General features: G+C 55.3%; 1 protein-coding gene across 3 annotated transcripts in view; it reads left to right on the forward strand.

Annotated features, from left to right (window-relative positions):
- SHANK3 (SH3 and multiple ankyrin repeat domains 3) overlaps positions 1-17,307 on the forward strand; it is a 264,751-nt gene that overhangs the window by 198,027 nt on the left and 49,417 nt on the right. For all 3 annotated transcript variants that reach the window (XM_087969020.1, XM_087969021.1, XM_087969022.1), the window contains 2 exons: positions 834-909; positions 9,274-9,356. In XM_087969020.1, coding sequence (XP_087825146.1) covers positions 834-909; positions 9,274-9,356 — 159 coding nt within the window. The remainder of the gene's footprint in view (positions 1-833; positions 910-9,273; positions 9,357-17,307) is intronic.

Genomic DNA, 17,307 nt, shown 5'->3' on the forward strand with positions numbered 1-17,307 from the left:
CTCAGCCTGGAACCAGAAGCGTCTGTCTGGTCTGCAGCGCAGCCCCCGCACATCACACACACCCCCGATGTCCTTGGCCCATGAGCAGCCTCCCCATGAGGGCCTCCTGCAGGCGAGGGCTGCTCTGCGGGCCAGTCGGTCCCAGGGGTGTCGTCCCCACCCTGTCTGTCCCCCGGGCATAGATGACGGGAAGGGGGCTGGTGGGTTTCCATTGTGCCCCGTCTCAGGGTCCCAAGTAACACCCCCAACCCAGGAAGACTCCGAGGCCGGCATTCCCTCATGGTCCCCGTTTGTTAGAGATGTCGCCTTGATGGGCACATCTGGGGAAACCCGAATCTGAAAGCCCCCCCCACCCACCCAAAGGAAAGTCAAGGTCCCTCCCCTGCACCCACGTGCCCATCACACAGTCCAGTCAGTCCACCTGGGATGTTCCCCAGCCCGGCCTCCTCTCCAGGTGCAGCTGAAGGTCCTCGTCTCCCAGAGAAAAGGATGCGGTTGGATCCCTCCACCCGCTCCATGCAACCCCCTCCCGTTTCCCCCAGCACTAAAGGTGGCAGCCCTGAAGACTCAAAGAGGAGGGGCCCCCAGGGCTGACACCCAGGGGAATAGGGGCATCGGGGGCACCCGGTGGAGTCTCCCCCACTCCAGGCTCATCTTGGAGAAGCTGTGGGCCAAGAGCTGTGGGTTCCTGGTGCACCGTCTTCCCTTCTGCGTCCGAGAGAAGGGGAACCGGGCTTGAAGCCCCCTGGGGCACCTGGGCACCTGGAGTGGGGGTGAGAGGGCCCCCCTCCGGCTGGGTTCCTGAAGAAGGCTGCTGCTCTTTTTCCCCACAGAGACGAGAGAAGACCGGACCAAGAGGCTCTTCCGACATTACACCGTGGGCTCCTATGACACCTTCACTTCGCACAGGTGAGCTCGGCCCCCGCTGCCTCGGGTCCGCTGGTGGGGGGCAGGGGGTGCCTGCCCCAAATTATCGGGAGCCTTGCAGACCCTCTTGAGTGTGTGTGTGTGTGGTGTGTGTGTGTGTGTGTGTGAACGTGGTCTTGTGCCTTCTTCATGAGAAGCTTTGGCAGGGTGGTTGGTTCTAAAGCCAAGCTAATGGCCAGAAATGCCCTGAACAAGATTGAAAAGTTGTCCAAGCAAAGCCACAACTTGCTCCGGTCGTGACGGCAGAGTCACCGGGGGGCCCTGGGTGGAGAAGCCATGGGCAGCATCTGGAGGTTCTCAGGGGGGCACCTGATCTCAAGGGAGACCCTCAACTTCTCACAAGGTTCTGCGGGAGAGGAAAGGCAGACCAAGGGGTGCTCCCCACTTTCAGGAGGGAAGATTGGGAACCAGAGGGGGGGGGGCGTCAGGAGAAGGGCCGCCACGTGGTGGGGTTTTCTGGGCTCTCCCGAAGGCCCCGGGGCCCTGGACCGGCTCTCCTGCAGGAGGAGGGCTCTTCAAGCAGGTCCCGAGGCAGGGCAGGGGGTCCCGATGCCTTGGCATGGATGGGGGCATGGAGAGTAAAAGCCATGGTGTGGCTGTTTCCCCAACTGGCATTTTTGCTTCGTTTTGCTTCGATACGTTGCGTGTGGCCCCGAGTCGCTCGAGGGGGCCTTGAGATGGAAGGAGGGGAGATTTTATACTCCGCTAGTCACGGCTGACTGGGGGTTGGGGGCAGCCCTTGTCTCTGTTTCAAGGCCACGGAGCCCAAAAGTGCTATTGCTGTGACGTTGCAGAGCGCTGTGTCCTCCCCCCGAAGGGCTGCCTGTTTATCTACTCGCGTTGCATGCTTCCAAACTGCTAGGTGAGCAGGAGCCAGGCAAGGACGGGCGCTCACCCCATCGTGTGATGCTTGGGTCTCAAACCCGGCCGTCGGCTTTCCAGCTCACAAGCCCCAGCCTCTTAACAAGGAAAGTTGGCCTCCGTTGGGATCAGCCCTTTAAACTGCTGACTTAGAGGTTGCAGAGAGGCCCCTCTGAGCGTGCGAGGGGCTCTCACCCCACAGAGACTCCGGAGGGCCCATCCTGGACCCTGCTAAGCCAGAGACGGCCCAGCCACCGTGGCTCTCCGGCCGTTCTTCCTTTCTCGTGAGTTTATAGGGTAGAATAGGAAGAGTGGGAAAGGAAGGGAGGGAGAAGGGAAGAGAAAAGCTGGGCTGGCTGGAGAATTCTGGGAGTTGAAGTCCACAAGTCTTAAAGTTGCCAAGTTTGGGGACCTCTGGTTTTAGGAAGGAGGAAGACCCTCCCTCTATAATGTCTGAATTTAGGAGCAAATCAGAAACCGGGGGAGGGCTAAGAACCCCCCAACCTGGATGGCATTAGAGGTGCGTTTCTGCTCTTTACCTAGAGGGGGTCAGCTCAGAAGGAGGGGCCTTTGGAAGAGGAAGCGCCGCATTTGGTCTTTTGGGGGCTTTGGGGAAACGGGGGAATTGGACGCTTCCATTCTTGTTTCGGTTCCTGCGTGCGAGAGAGGCAGAGATGAGGGGGGGGAGAACCTGCAGGCGTCCGTGTTGTGCAGGTTTCTCAGGTTCAGGTTTCAGATTCACGAAATCCGGTTGCTCAAGTACCAATAAAGGACATTATTTTGTAGCCCAGGCTTGAACTGAGGGGTCCCTGGGGCTCTCGGAGGTGGGTGGTTTCCTTGCAGACCTTTCATGACCCAACTAGGGAACATCATCAGTGCTAGGAGGGAGGAGGAGAAGGAGGAGGACAGTGGGGTCTTTGGTGGTCTCTGTGCTTGGTGGGTTTTTTTGCAGACCTTTCATGACCCAACTAGGGAACATCATCAGTGCTGGAAGGGAGAGGGGTTTGGTGGCCTCTGAGCTTGGCGGTTTTCTTAGAAACGTTTCATGACCCAGCTAAGGAACCTCATCCGTGCTCAAATCCCACTATTTGATCCTGGCCTCTGGCCAGAGGACGTGGGGAGCATCAGTTGGGAGGCGAAGCTTGAAGATCTCACCAGGACCTCCAGGCAGGACAATTGAGCAGAAAGAAAGTCCCAGAGCCCAGGAATTGGGGGAGACAGGGGGAAAGCATGGAATGAAGAGGGGATCCAGGAGAATCTTCCGGGGGGGGTCTAAGGATGCTTGCCTTGAGCGGGGGGCAGTTGTGTTAGAAGACCTCCAAGCTCCCTTCCAGCCCTAGGACTCTATGATTCTATGAGCCAAGAGGAACAGAGCAGGGAGAAGGAGTAACAAGGAAAGAGAGGCGCCCCCCCCCTTCCTCCGTTGCAAGATGGGGAGGGGGATGCTGGCCAGAAGCCCCCGGGGGGCTGCGGTGGTGTCTCTGCTCATCCTCAGCTCCCCCGTATGGAGTCGGCTGCAGAGAGGGAGGCGGCCTCACCAGGCGCCCTCAATTCAGCCCAGATGTGCTTAACCACGTTGATCACAAATGCGAACCAGCCCACTGTGATTTCTTCCCCAAACCGTGATTCATGAAATCACGTTCAGCAGAGGCTGGGATCCTTCCTCTCCTCCGGGCCGCCTTACTCCGCCTCTCCCCTTCATTTTACACAGCCTCTAATTGCCTTCATGGCTTCACGGACAGAGATGGGAAATGCAATTGATGATTTCGGTCGCCCTCTTTCAAAACCGTTTTAAAGGACCGTTCCTTCTTTTGTGGGGCCGGTTAAACTCCTCAAGGGGACTTTCAGCCCTAGGCGGCCGTCCTGCAAGAGGAGGGGGCCTGCCTGCCTGCCTCCCCGCCCTGCCCAAGATGTTAGCCGGATTGCAAGCCTTGGAACTTCTAGCAGCTTTTCAGCCCCGAAGGGAGGCCTTTTTCTCTGCATTCATTGATCTCTTTCTGAAATTGGGGGTGGAGGGGGTTGTCATTAAGAGAGCCCATCCTGCTGATCTTGTTTTGTGCCCACAGTATATAAAAAAGATGTTGAGACTGGAGAAAAAGTGCCGAGAAGATGATGAGGGACTGGAGGAGCTAAAACATACGATGAACGGTTACAGGAACTGGGCCTGGCTAGCCTAGGGAAGAGAAGGACCAGGGGAGGCAGGAGAGCAGCCTCCCAATACTTGAGGGAGGGGCTGCCCCAGAGAGGAGGAGGAAGGGGTCAACTTCAGTGGTGGTATTCTGCTGGTTCGGGCTGGTTCAGGCGAACCGGTAGTAAAAAATCCAGTATTTCCTTTTTTGTCTTCCTCCTGATGATCGGCTGTTCCGACATCAGCCGTGCCAGGATCCCCCTGGCTGTCTTACTGCTTTGCCCAGGAGGCAAAAAAATTGAGTGGGGGGGTGCTGCAAAAAAAAAAAAAAAGAATAAGAAAAAGCCACGCCTACCCAGTCACATGGCCACGCCCACCTAGCCACACCCACAAAACCGGTAGTAAAAATATTTGCATCCCACCCCTGGTCAACTTATTTTCCAAAGCATCAGAAGGCAAGAGAAGAAACAATGGGTGGAAACTAATCCAGGAGAGAAGCAACCTGGAATTAAGGAGAAACTTCCTCACAGGGAGAACAATTAACCAGTGGAACTGCCTGCCACCAGATGTTGTGGATGCTCCATCACTGGAAATTTTTAAGAAGAGATTGGACAGCCACTTGTCCCGAAAACAGGGTGTCCTGCTTCAGCAAGAGTTAGATCTCCAAGGTCCCTTCCAGCTCGATTATTCTGACTTGGGTGCCCCTATACTTGGATAAGCAGGTCCTTGAACGACCAGCCTCGATTCAAAGTCAACGCAGTCCAGATTTCCCGGCAACCAGGGAGCACCAGGTGTGTCCAGAAAGGGGGGGGTCCCTTCTTTTGCGCCCCTTCAGTGTCAGATTGGATTGGATTGCATTGCACTGAGGGCTTTATTTGGCCAAGTGTGATTAGACACACAAGGAATTGGTCTCCAGTGCAGAAGCTCCAAGCGTACATGCAGAGCAACAGAATAATGATAATCATCATCATAATAATGCCAATAAAAGAAGATAATAAGAAGGATAAATAGAATAGGGTAAATAGAATCTGGGGGTGCAGGTAACTAACCATCGGAATTCACCTCTCCACACAATATCCTTAGCGAAGCGTTTGCAAACCGGCATCTGCATTTCCTGCGTCGGATGAGGAGAGCACATATTTCTCCTTCCGTCCTGGTCACTTTTTACACAGGCACAATTGAGAGCATTTTAACAAACTACATCACTGTTTGGTTTGGTGGTCACAGTGCCTCAGATAGAAAGTCCCTACAGAGAGTGATGAGGACAGCCAAGGAGATTATAGGAAGTTCGCTTCCCATTATTCAGGATGCCGCTTATAAGCGCTATGTGCTTAGAGCTCAAAGCATTGTTAGAACCCCCTCCCCCCTACACTTTATGGTATGTTTCTGCTGCTCCCCTCTGGGAGGAGGTTTCAAAGTATTTCTAGCAGGACCTCCAGATTCTGTAACAGCTTTGTTCCCTGTGCCATCCCTCTGGTAAACTTGCAAGATTCATTTCTCTCGCCATGTACATGTATACATCCAAACTAGACTGTTGATTCTCCATGTCGTATAATATATGTGGGTATGTGCATATTATTTATTTGTTTGTTTGTTTATTTGTCATTTTTGTGTAGTGTATATAGGAGGTGGTGACCCTTTGAGAGTTCTATGCAACGAAATTTCATTTTAACGTCTGCCGATTGGTGTACATCCGAAGTGACATTGAAGTTACTCTCAGTCTAAGAAGCTGGCTCATAGAATGACCCAGAGTCGGCCACAACTGAAGCACCAGTGTGGGGGGGGCTGCAGAGGAGGGCAGGGCCGAGGAGTGGGCTTGTCTGACTCCAGCTGAATTTTGCCCCTTCCTCTGTGTGCCGCTTCCTTGTCTCGCACCTCGAATTGTGAGTGTCGTTTCCATGGCAACGGTGTTGTCGCCCTAGCGGAGCCTGCCTTGGGACTGTTGGCCCAGCCCTTCTTAAGCAGTGTGTAGCGTTGTGGTATCTCCCGTGCCCATCCTTCCTGCTCTTCGGCCTCCGCCGCTGTGGGGCGAGGTGGCCAGGCTAATTCGGCTCTGTACGGGCCTGGCTTCACGCCACATGCGCGAGGCGGAGCTTAAGCAGAAGGGATGCCTCAGGAGGGGGGCGGGGCCTGCGGAGGAAGGAAGGAGGGGGGAGGTTGTGCGCCAACCCAACAAACGCTTCGGAAGGGTCAAGCAGCGCCAGCGATGCACGACCCGTCCTTTCAGCTGCGTCCACCAAGTGGTGCGACTTTGGCCAAGGAATGTAGAGGAGGAGGAAAGAAATGAGAGAGGTGGACAAATGAACCCAGAGGGCTTGGTTTTAAGGCAACCTTGATCTTTTAGCCTCTAAACCAGGATTTCTCAGCCGTAGCAACCTTAAGAGGTGTGGACTTCAACTCCCAGAATTCCCCAATTCTCCAGAATTCCTCAATTCTCTTGAAGTCCACACCTCTTAAGGTTGCCACGGCTGAGAAATCCTGGTTTAAACTTAGAATTCTAGAGTTGGCCAAAGCAAGAGAGAATGTCCACGTCCTGCCCGGGACAAGACGTGGCCGTGGACAACCATCCCTCTGGACTGGAGCAGGCTCCAAAAGATGATCCCACAATTCCTTTGGGCTTGATAGTGGACACCATCATCATCTAGATCTGCTCCACTGGGCGTTTCCAGGCAGAGGTTGGCCAGGGGTCCGAGGGGGGTTGGATGCTTACCTTTCTACTCCTGCCCTGAGCAGAGGTGGGACCCCAGGGGAGCCCCTTTCCAGAAGAGGTGGGGCCAGCGGAGTGGAGGCTCCATGCTGGAGAACAGGAAGGCACACCTGGCTGTCAGGTGCTGAAGGATACATTCCCACAACAGCAGGGATTTAAAGAAGCGGGTATATTTTCAAAACAAGAAACCTAGAGCCTCGGTGGCACAGTGGTCAGAGTACAGTATTGCAGTCTCCTTCTGCTGTCTGCCGGCTGACTGCAATTTGGCAGATCGAATCCCACCAGGCTCCAGGTTGACTCAGCCTTCCAGCCTTCCGAGGTGGGTAAAATGAGGACCCCGATTGTTGGGGGCAAGAGGCTGACTCTGTACACGGCTTAGAGAGGGCTGTGAAATCACTACGAAGCAGGGTATAATTCTAAGGGCTAGTGCTATTGCTATAGTTGCACTTCACTGACAGATTTATATATGATATAATATAAGCGAGAGCCAGTTTGGTCTAGTGGTTGAGACCCCAGGCTAGAAAGCAGGAGGTCATGAGTTCAAATCCTGCCTTAGTTGGGATCTTGGTTCAGTCCCCCCCTCTCTCTCTCAGGCCGGGGCACTTCGCAGGGTTGTTGTTGTATGGAAAAGAGGAGCAGGAAGGTATGTTTGCTGCCTTGAGTTATTTGTCAAAATAATAAAGGGGAGATACAAAAATAAATGGATGGATGGATGGATAGATAGATGAGATAGACACAGACAGACAGACAGACAGATAGATGAATTTGTGGATAGATAAGAGATGGACGGATGGACGGAGAACTGATAGTCAAACATCTGGCTGTGCAGGAGGGGGCAGATGAGGGGCTGAGGATGGGGGGCCAACTCTTGGGAGGGGTTCTGGCCCTTAAGGGGGTTCTGCACCCACTGATGATGCTGTGGGACGTCTGCAGGGGAGGGGGCCAAGTCAAGATGGCAGCTGCAACCACTAGCCTGACTTCTTTGACACCCCCCACCCCCAAAAAGATCTCTGGGAAAGTGTTTGGGGGGTTTCGCATCTTGTTTTGCCTTCCGCATCCAGGAAGGAACCCCCCCTCCCCTCTGGGGCACGAACTTCGGCCCCTCCTCCCTCCAGCCAGGGATCCCCAAAGATCCTTTAGAAGAGCCTCCGTTGCTTTCCACAGATTGATGCGACGGGATGACGGATTGATTGTTCACTTGTTGAAGTTATTTGTGCCCATCTTGTAGCAAAGAACTCTGAGCAGCTCGTAGTTGATCCTCCTTGCGTAGGAGTCCTGGGCCGCCCCTTTGGCTGCAAAGCCGGGTTTCCTTGTGACATTTTATTTATTTTATTTTATTTTTACACCGCCCGTCTCGGTTGGGGAGATCACTCCAGCTGGGACCTTGGGGCTCTTCCTGCCGGGTGGGAGATGGCCTGCCTCTGGTTCCTGGGGGGAGGCTGGGGAAGGGTCTCCTTAGCTAAGGGAGGCCCCGTCCCTTGGCCCTCTGGGGTGCTGTGGCCTAAAGGCGTGTGGGCAACCCCCGTCAGAAGGGGCTCCCTGAGGGCAGGAGCCTCAGTTCCAGGGCAGGCTCATACCTGGAGGGGGGGCAGGTAGCTAAGATCTCCTGGTGGCCCTCCATCCACGTGCAAACCAGGCATGAACCAGCAAAGGCTGGCAGGGAGGCTGCTTTGTCTCCTTCTCACAGGGCTGGGTTGAGTGCTGTAAAGGTTAGGAATAACCACTGGGCCAGCTGGCCTTTTCCACCCAAGGCTCCTCCGCAGTGCCTGACCCCCCCACCCCCCACCCCCATATCAGCAGGTGGAAGCAGGGAGGAGTGCCGGCTTGGCTGAAGGGGCAGCAACGCCCCTCCCTCAGTCAGGGATGCTGTGTGGCTGGGGAAGGGGGTGGGGGGGTTGAGCCTGTGTGTGTGTGTGTGTGTGTGTGTGTGTGAAGGAGCCAGGGGTCCGCGTGAGTCTGCTGCAGTAAGTGTGAACCCAGCACTCCTGTGTGAACGCCTGTGTGTGAAAAGGAGCGCCCCCCCTCCAAACTAGGGCTGGCTCTGGACTTTTCTGGGTCTCCGGGATTTCGGGGTGGGGGGCGAAGCAAGGGAGGGGCTGCAAGGGGGCAAATCTCAAGGGGCTCGCAGATCTCCGGGAAGCCCCTGCTGCAGTGGGGAGGGGCAGGACTTGAAGCAGGTGGGGTCTCTCCCTCCCCCTCCCCTCCCGAAGTCCAAAGAGAGGATGTGCTGGGAAGGGGGCGTCCCCCCCGTTCTTCCATTGAGGACCGCAAGCCCAGCCCTCCCCTCCCCCTCCTCTCCGAATGACAGGCGGTTTCTTTTAGCAACGGGGGCGGGGCCAGCGCGAAAGCCCCCCCCCCGTTTCTCCTAAGCCCCCTCCCAACGGGGGAGCCGCTGCCCTCCTTCCCTCCCCGAGGCGGCGGGAGGATGGACCGCGCTCCGCCCGCCTCCCTCGCTCGGCGGCCCCGCCATCCCCGGGCTCAGGCGGCGCGCGGCGCCCGGCGGCAGGTGAGCGGCGGGCGGGCGGGCGGGGGGGGGGTCCGGGAGGGGCGGGGCGGGGGCTGCCCTGGGCGAGGGGCTGGGCGGAGGAGCCCCCCGCGCCATGCCGCCCCCCAGCCGCCTCCTCCTCCCGCTCTGCTCTCTCCTGCCCAGTGACTACATCATCGAGGAGAAGGCGGCCGTCCTGCAGAAACGGGAGCATGAGGGCTTCGGCTTCGTCCTGCGCGGGGCCAAAGGTAAGCGGCCAAGGCGGGCGGGGGGCGCAGCACCCGAGGAGCCCCCTCCCCAATCCGGTGGGCAGGGGGCTCCTCTCCTGACGGACCAGCCTCGTGGCTTTGGGTGCCCCCGTGGCAGGCCTGCTGCAGAAGGGAGGGGGGCTTCCTTTCTGGAGACCCCCACCTATCGCCCACTGACCCAATTCGCCCCGCACCGAGCTGTCTCCTCCCCCCTCATTGGCACCCGGAGGAGAGAGCTGGCCTGAAGGGGGCGCAAGGGGGCTGCCTCGTGGGGGGAGGGATGGGCTGGGGGGCAGGTCCCACCTGCTGCTGGGATGGGCGGAAGAAAATGCGGGTGGGGGCGAGGTTTGCCCTCTCCAGTGTGCGGGTCCGAGATTCAGCAGAGCAGCAGGAGGGAGGGAGGGAGGGTCTCCTCCTCCCCCTCCCCACTTTCCCCCTTCCCCACCCCTCCCTTTATCCGCATCAGCCAGCCGACAGCCTCCCCTTCCCCAGCTGACCTGTGTGGAGCTTCCCTTGCTGCCCACTCCGGCACCTGGTCTGCAGGGCCACCCCAGGAGGCGCTCGGGGCACGGCTCCTTCTCCTCCTGCAGGTGGGGTGGGGGGCAAAGACCCTGCCTGCTGATTCCCGGGTGCAGGTCGTGTGATGCTGCAGCCACCTTGGTCCCCACCAAACGGAGGGACGGAGGGGGCCACAGCTCGGGGCTTGGCTGACACCCCGAAGCCCTGGGCAGCTGATGGGGGGAGGGGCTGGGCTCTGCGCAGGGGCTGCGAGAAGGACCCTGCCCGGGTAGGGAAGAGAGCAAGCCGGCTTCGGTAGGAGCTGCTGGCGTTCTGGCCCTCCCGGAGCAGTTCAAGGGAGGGCCGGGTGGAGATGGCCTCCGGGGGGTCAGGACCTGGGGGGCGCAGAAGGGGAGAGGTGGGGGGGCAGCCCAGAAGGTCACATGAGCAGCCCCCCCGAATGCAGAGGGGCACAGAGCCGGGGAGGGGGCCCAGTGCTAGGCAGGAAGGCTCAGGGGAAGGTAGGAAAGAGCATCCGGAAGACATACTCCAGGTGTGGGCTCCTCTGCCCTATATCGGGGGTCTCCAACCTTGGCCCCTTTAAGCCTGGTGGACAAAGGTGGCTGGGGAATTCTGGGACTTGAAGGCCTCCAGGCTTAAAGTTGCTAACGCTGGAGACTCCTGCCCTGTAGTGCTCCCCCTCAATGGGCCTTGCGAAGGGCTCCCCTCTCTCCTGCCCCCTCGGCAGTGCCCACCCGCAGCTGGTCCAGCCAACGTTTCTTACGGCCGCCTCCTCCAGCGTCCCTCTTGCCTTCGCCTTGTCCCAGGCCAGTGTGGGGGAGCAGCTGTGCTTGTCCTGAGGTGAACCAGGGATACAGTGGCATTTCCTCGTCCCACCCACGCCCCCTCCCCTTATTCCGACACTCCCTGAAACCAGCCAGTCGTCGCCGTGGGGACCCCGTTGACCAGAGGCAGGAAAAGGATGAGCCGTCTGGATGATCTTTTGAGCTCTCTGCCAATTCAAGGATGGGCGGGAGCAGAGGTCCACCAGGTTGGGGGGGGGCTCAATTCTAGGGTCTCTGATCCTGACTGGGGAGGGAGTAGGAGGAGCCCATGGGCCCCCCCTCCAAGGGGCTTGGTTCCCACCAAGGCTGGAGGTGGAGATGTTCCTGCACCTGGTTGGAATTCCAGGGTGCAAAACCCCAGGACCTCTTCCGCTGAATGCCTGGGCTCTGGGTTCCAGAAGCATAGAGGGAGAGCTGGGACCCCCACCCGGCTCTTTCCAAATGAGGAGGGGGAGGCGGAGAGGGAGAAAGGAAGCACCGGTGACCTGAATGTTCAATTTAGTTCATCCATGCAACAGAGCTCTGACTTTTTCGAAGAGCTGAATCGCGGGAAATGCCAGACACAATTCAAGAGGAGGCCAGTCTGTGCGTGGCAGGCCGGGAGGGAGTGCAGAATTTGGACCAGTGGGGCCAAGAGCACCTGGACTTGAAGTCCTTCTGGAACAGGGAAGAGGGTCCCAGCTGCACCCACCCTCTTGCTTGGGAAGGGGGGTCCTGCAAGGTGGGTTTTATCTCCTGGGAGGGGCCCCTCGGCATCTTGTTCCACCGAAGCTGGTCCAGCCTTGCTTTGGATGCCCTTGGTGGCCTTCAACCGATGCTCTTGCCTGCAACCATCTCCTTGCTCTACTGCAGGGGTCCCCAACCTTGGCAACTTTAAGGCTTGTGGACTTCAACTCCCCGAATTCGGGGGGTTGAAGCCCACAAGTCTTAAAGTTGCCCTGGTTGGGGACCCCTGCCCTACGGGACAATGTCACTCTTCGTTCCCTCAACGCGGCCAGCTTAACCAGGCAACCGTGTCCAAGATTTCAGAACCACGTGAGCAATAGTTGGACTTCTTACCTGGGTTGTCCCCTCTGGGGTGGGGTTGCCCTAGGGCTCACCTGGCTCACCTCTGCCCTGGGATCACCAGATCCAGCACCCTGCCTTGCTGACCCTGGGTTTGCCCAGCTTCAACTAGGCTGGCTTCAGTGGTTTGGTCACGGCTCCTGGCCTCAAGTTCTGCCAGCGTCATTGCTCCTTGTTTCTCGGGGTCTTTGCTGGCCTCACGCCACCTCCCCTTAACTCTTGTTCTCCCTTCCCTGCAGCTCCTTTATTACCTTCCTTCGCACAATAAAAGCGCTTATTACCTATTCCGCTGCTGGGTCTCTCCAGGCAACAGAGAAACAGGAACAATTAAGGAGAGGAAAAATAATAAAATGTCGGATAATCAGAAATCACGCATGTCAGAGGGAAGCAACCAACGGCCAGGTGGCCCACTGTGAGAAAGCCAAACGGGGTGTCCTTCCCACACTCTCTTCCCAAGGGTGGCTTCCAGGTTGCCCAAAAGGATACTCAGCAGTAAAACAAGCTTAATGCGAGATTTAATATTCCCTGTATTTGCAGTTAAAGATGCTGAGGTTGTCAGCTGGAAAGGTGGCAGCCCAGGTTCGAGACCCGACTTCTGCATGATGGGGGTGAGCTCCCGTCCCTTGCCCATCTAGTCATTCAAAAGCATGCAGATGCGAGTAGATTAATAGGTACCCCTTGGATGAGAATATAGCCTGTGTGCATATAGCCACATTGGCCACATGGCTACGGAAAATGTCTTTGGACAGTGCTGGCTCCCTCGGCCAAGAAGCAGATGAGCATCCCAGCCTTGGTCGGATGCAACTGGACAGGGGAATCTTTACCTGCCAGCCCTCTTGGTCGTCCCAGGAATTTTCAGGGAACCCTAAGGCTGGAAGGGACCTTGGAGGTCTTCTAGCAGAGCCCCTTGCCCAAGGCAGCAGACCTTGTAACCAACCACCAAAGGGTTGTGCCATCTTTTCTTGGAAACCTTTGGCGATGGAGCACCGCAACTCCAGGATGATTTGACCCCCTACCGAGAAATTCCTCCTTGGTTCTAGGCTGAAACTCCCTCTAAGGAGCTTCCACCCATGGCTACTTGCCTTGGCCTCTGGAGAATAAGTGGACCCCCCGCTTTCTCTGTGGCAGCACCTCAAGTACTGTCAGAAATGGTGTAGGGTCTCCCACTTGGGTGGGGGGTTGGACTAGATGACCTACAAGGTCCCTTCCAACTCTTGATTATCTGTTCAATCTGTTAAGAACTGGAACTGGAGGCGATAACTGAGGCCTGCTATCCTGTCAACTCCCCAGCCCTTCTCTTGGTTAGGCTAGACGTAGCCGTAGTAGCTCATCCGATGGTTTAGCCTCCAGACGCCTCCTCCTCATTGTTGCTCTTCTCTGCGTTATTTCTGTGTTTTTGCTTCCATCCTTCCTTGACCTCCTTGTGGAGGTGGAAAGGGTCCTCTCTCTCGGTCGTGGGGGGGGAACGTTCATCCTTGAAGTGGGAAGTGAAGGAAGCCGTTGTGATCTCTTCCAACGGCTGCTTTGAGTTCTGCCTGGACTGTGCAGAATGATTGAGTCCCAGAAATGCAAAAACAAAAAACAAAAACAACCCTTCACCCCATTCAATCCACAGTTACAGACCTGGACTTTAGAATCTGATTTTATTTATTTAAAAAAAAATATGTGGCTGCCCATCTTATAACTAACTCTGGCTGCTCTCGACCAATTATGAAAGACTCAAAGGAAAACCCAACACATAGAAACCTCAAATCTCCAAAAATTTTATGAATGACGATTGCTTAAGCATTGAATGGTGGGGGCTGCATGGGTGCACACCCACTTGCCATGGAGGGAGGAGGGGGCGCAGGATTGGGGAAGTCAGGAGCGCTCAGGAGGTGTGAATAGCACATCTCAAACCAGAGCCCTGGTCACCTTTCTTCTCTTTGGCCAGCTATGCGCCATCCGACCTTCCATCCTCCGTCACCCCAGGTGACCTGGCGGGTTGCTGGGTCAAATGTGACTGGCTGCCCTGGCAGATAATTTTCTTACCTCTGATTGCTGTTCCAGAGTGGAGTTCCTCATCTCTTCAGCCTGGTTGTTCCTGAACACATACAGCCATTCTTCTGTAGCAGAGCTCTCCAAACTTGGCCAGTTTAAGACTGGTGGACTTCAACTCCCAGAATTCCTGAGCTAACATGACTGGAGGAGGCATGCTGGGAGTTGAAGTCCACAAGTCTTAAAGCTGTTACGTTTGAAGACCCTTGCTTTAAGATATGGGGACTTCAACTCCCAGAATCCACCCATCTTAAAGCAGGCTGGCTGGAGAATTCTGGGAGTTGAAGTCCACAAGTCTTAAAGTTTGGAGAGCTCTGTTCTATAGGGTCAAAGTTTGGCCATCTTCTCCATCTATATCAGGACTGTACAACTTTGGCAACTTTCAAGACTGGTGGGCTTCAACTCCCAGAATTCGCCAGCCAGCCAATTCTGGGAATTGCAGTCCATTCTTCTTAAAGTTGCCAAGGTTGGAGATCCCAAATCTACCTTTTCGTCCTTCTAGATCTCGTAACGTCAGTTCTCTGTCCAAGGCCTTCTGGACGGGGCTGTCCACCACCACCCCTCTTCTCTACAGAGCATTATCCGCCCTGTTGAACTGCTTTTACCCATCTAAGACTATAACATTTAATAACAAGATGCTGTTAAAAAACATACTATTTTGAACAAATCCATGCTGGCAGCAGGATCCTTTGTTTGTCGAGGTGTTTATTGTTCAGCCTCCTCAGGATTAGCGTCCTCCCAGGGGTCAGCATGGGATGGGAGTGCAGTTCAGTGAATCTTCCTCATTGCTTTTCTCCAGATATGGGCAACCTTCGCGCTCTTCCAGTCACCTGGCAATTCACCAGTTCTGTAGGGCTTCTCAAAAATAATGGGAACGGGTTTGGCCAGACCGTCTGCTAATAAGTTCCCTCAGTATCCTGAGATGCAGTTCATTTCGTCCCGGAGATTAAAACCCTTTCAGAGCAAACAAAAAAGAGAATATTTGTAGTTCAGGGTTGAACTGTGGGCAACTTTGGTGCCCTCTGAGCTTGGCTGGTTTTCTTGCAGATGTTTCATGACCCAACCAGGGAACATCGTCAGTGCAAGGGATTGTAGAGTTTGCCCTGGCACTCATGAAGTTATGTGGTTGGGTCATGAAACGTCTGCAAAAAAAAAAACACCAGCCAAGCTCAGAGACCGCCAAGGAGCCCCAAAGGGCCATGTTTTTGTGAATCTTCTGCCCTCCCCCTCATCCTTCTCTTCCCTGCTTCCTAGCAGAACACAGAGCTCTCTGTTGGAGAAAACTAAACCAAAAATAGGGTTGTGGTTCTTTAGCACCTGCTAGATTTCCTCAGTGGCTGATATTCTGACTCTTTTTATTTTAATTACAAATGGAGTGTGTGTGTGTGTGTGTGTGTAAATCTGAATTAAAAGAAGATTGACTTAAATGCAGGTAGTTCTCAACTTACAACCACAGTTGAGCCCCAAAATTTGTGTTGCTAAGTGAGACATTTGCCCCATTTTTCACCCTTTCTTGGCACGTTTGTTGGGTGAGTTGCTTACCTGCTGAGCAGGGAGCCAAGAAGAAGAAGGGAAGGAGGGCAGCCGCACCTGGCTGGTAGGGATGGAAAAGAAACATTGGGTGGAGGCATTGAAGAGGGAAGACCCAACAAGAAAGCCCTCGGCCAGGCGTGGCCTCCCGGTAGGGGCCTAGAACGGGGTCTCCAACCTTGGCCGCTTTTAAGACGTGTGGACTTCAACTCCCAGGATTCCTCAGCCAGCACGTTGGAGAGCCCGGCCTACGGGATGGCTCTCCAGGATGGGACTGATGGGGTGGTTGGCAATGGAGAAACCTCGTCTGTGATACGGCTTCTTAAAAAGCGCGTAATGGTAGTCATGGGGAGAACCATTCGGATCTCCAGTTTCAAGGCCCTCCGTTTCAAATAGAAGAAGGACAAATGGGGAAGGCCCAGGGGGGAGGGGCAAGGTGCTGGGAGCTCTTTGGACCTGTCCAGTGGAGGAATAAATGAACCGGTTGAGTTTTAGGGAGGTTGGAAGCTCATAAAGAGGAAATAAAAGAGTTATTTCCAGACTCAACCTGGGAAGAAAGAAAGGAATTTCCTGACAATGGGTGGAAGAGTTTGCCTCCTGGGTTGGTGGGTGCTCCCTCATTGGAGGTCTGCTAGAAAAGATTGGAGAATCCGGCCTTGGGCGAGGGGTTGGACTACATGACCACCCAGTGTTCTGACCCAAACCTTGGTCCAAGGAAACCAACACCAAACAGATAAAAGCAAAACCTCTTAATGCCTCTCTGCAAATTCCGTCCATTCACAGTTAAAAGGCTATTAAAACTCATTGTCTCTGGTAAGAACGAGCCTTGCCAAGGTGGTGCAGGGCTGCCAAGAACACGAGATAAAGTGGCCAAGAAATATTTCACACACAAAGAGTCTCCAAACACCAACCAAGATACTCCGAACGTCCACAAGGCTTGAGTGCAAAAACTTCTTTGCTTCCTGCAAAGAACTCCGGTTTCTCAGCTGGCTTTTATCCCTTAAGGGAGGGGCCATTACCTTGCAGCCTTACTCCCGAGTCGCCCGTGCTGCTGCAGCTGCTCTTTCCTTCTGTGCACATGCACTTGGCCCAGGCTCCTCGGGGTCCTCTTCCTCACTGCTGCCAGCCTCCACGACCTCCGAAGGCAGCACTCCACTCCCTGATGGTTCTGGCCCCATCCCTGCATCACAGGCAGGCCCCTCATCCGAGTCCTCGCTCTCCGAGACCTCAGCCGTCTGCACCTGCTGCCGGCGAACCACAACACCCAGATGACCACCTTTGAGCCCGGTGAATTGAGAGAGAGTGCGGATGGGAGACTTTCACTCAGAAGACGACACCGTTCATTCCCCACAAGGTGAAAAACGGAGCAGGGGCATCCTCAGAAAAGGAATGGCACGGACAACTCTTGGCAACAAGGCAACCGGAGATCAAATAACAGCAGTGAGATTTTGGGATAGGACCATCGATGCGGAAGAAGAGAAGGTTGATGACTTCCGTGGTCAGAACTTGCGAGCCAGATGGGCTGCTTGTGACCCTGGAAGGCCCAGATTGGAAACAGGAAGAAGGGGGGAAGCGTAGTCGGGCAGAATGGCTTCGGAAGTAGGAAACCGTCCTGCAATGTCTGCCTTATTTGTTTATTTAATTTGTAGGAGACTCTTAACGATTCCGTCATAGCTAAACCCGCCTTCAAATAACTGGAAAACGCCCCCAAAATGGATGGACCTCCCCGGATGGAGAAAATAGAAATCGCGCATTGGCCATGTTGGTGCTGAAAGGGGAGGGAGAAGCCCACTTAGAGCTCAACAAAGGCAGCGCCCGGTTCCTGACCGCAGAACAGATCACGCAGGGCGGACGGGCAAGATCCGAGTTAGGCTGAAGAAGAAGAAGAAGGAAACCAGTCAAGTTTCTGCAATATGATCTTGAGCACAAACCCACCATTTTGGAGGAGAACGTCAAGAGCAGCTTTGCAGCCTGGG

This window comes from Notechis scutatus, chromosome 6 (genome assembly GCF_049901735.1).
Source record: "Notechis scutatus isolate UNSWTSFEM ecotype Mainland chromosome 6, rNotScu1.2, whole genome shotgun sequence".
NCBI lineage: Eukaryota > Metazoa > Chordata > Lepidosauria > Squamata > Elapidae > Notechis > Notechis scutatus.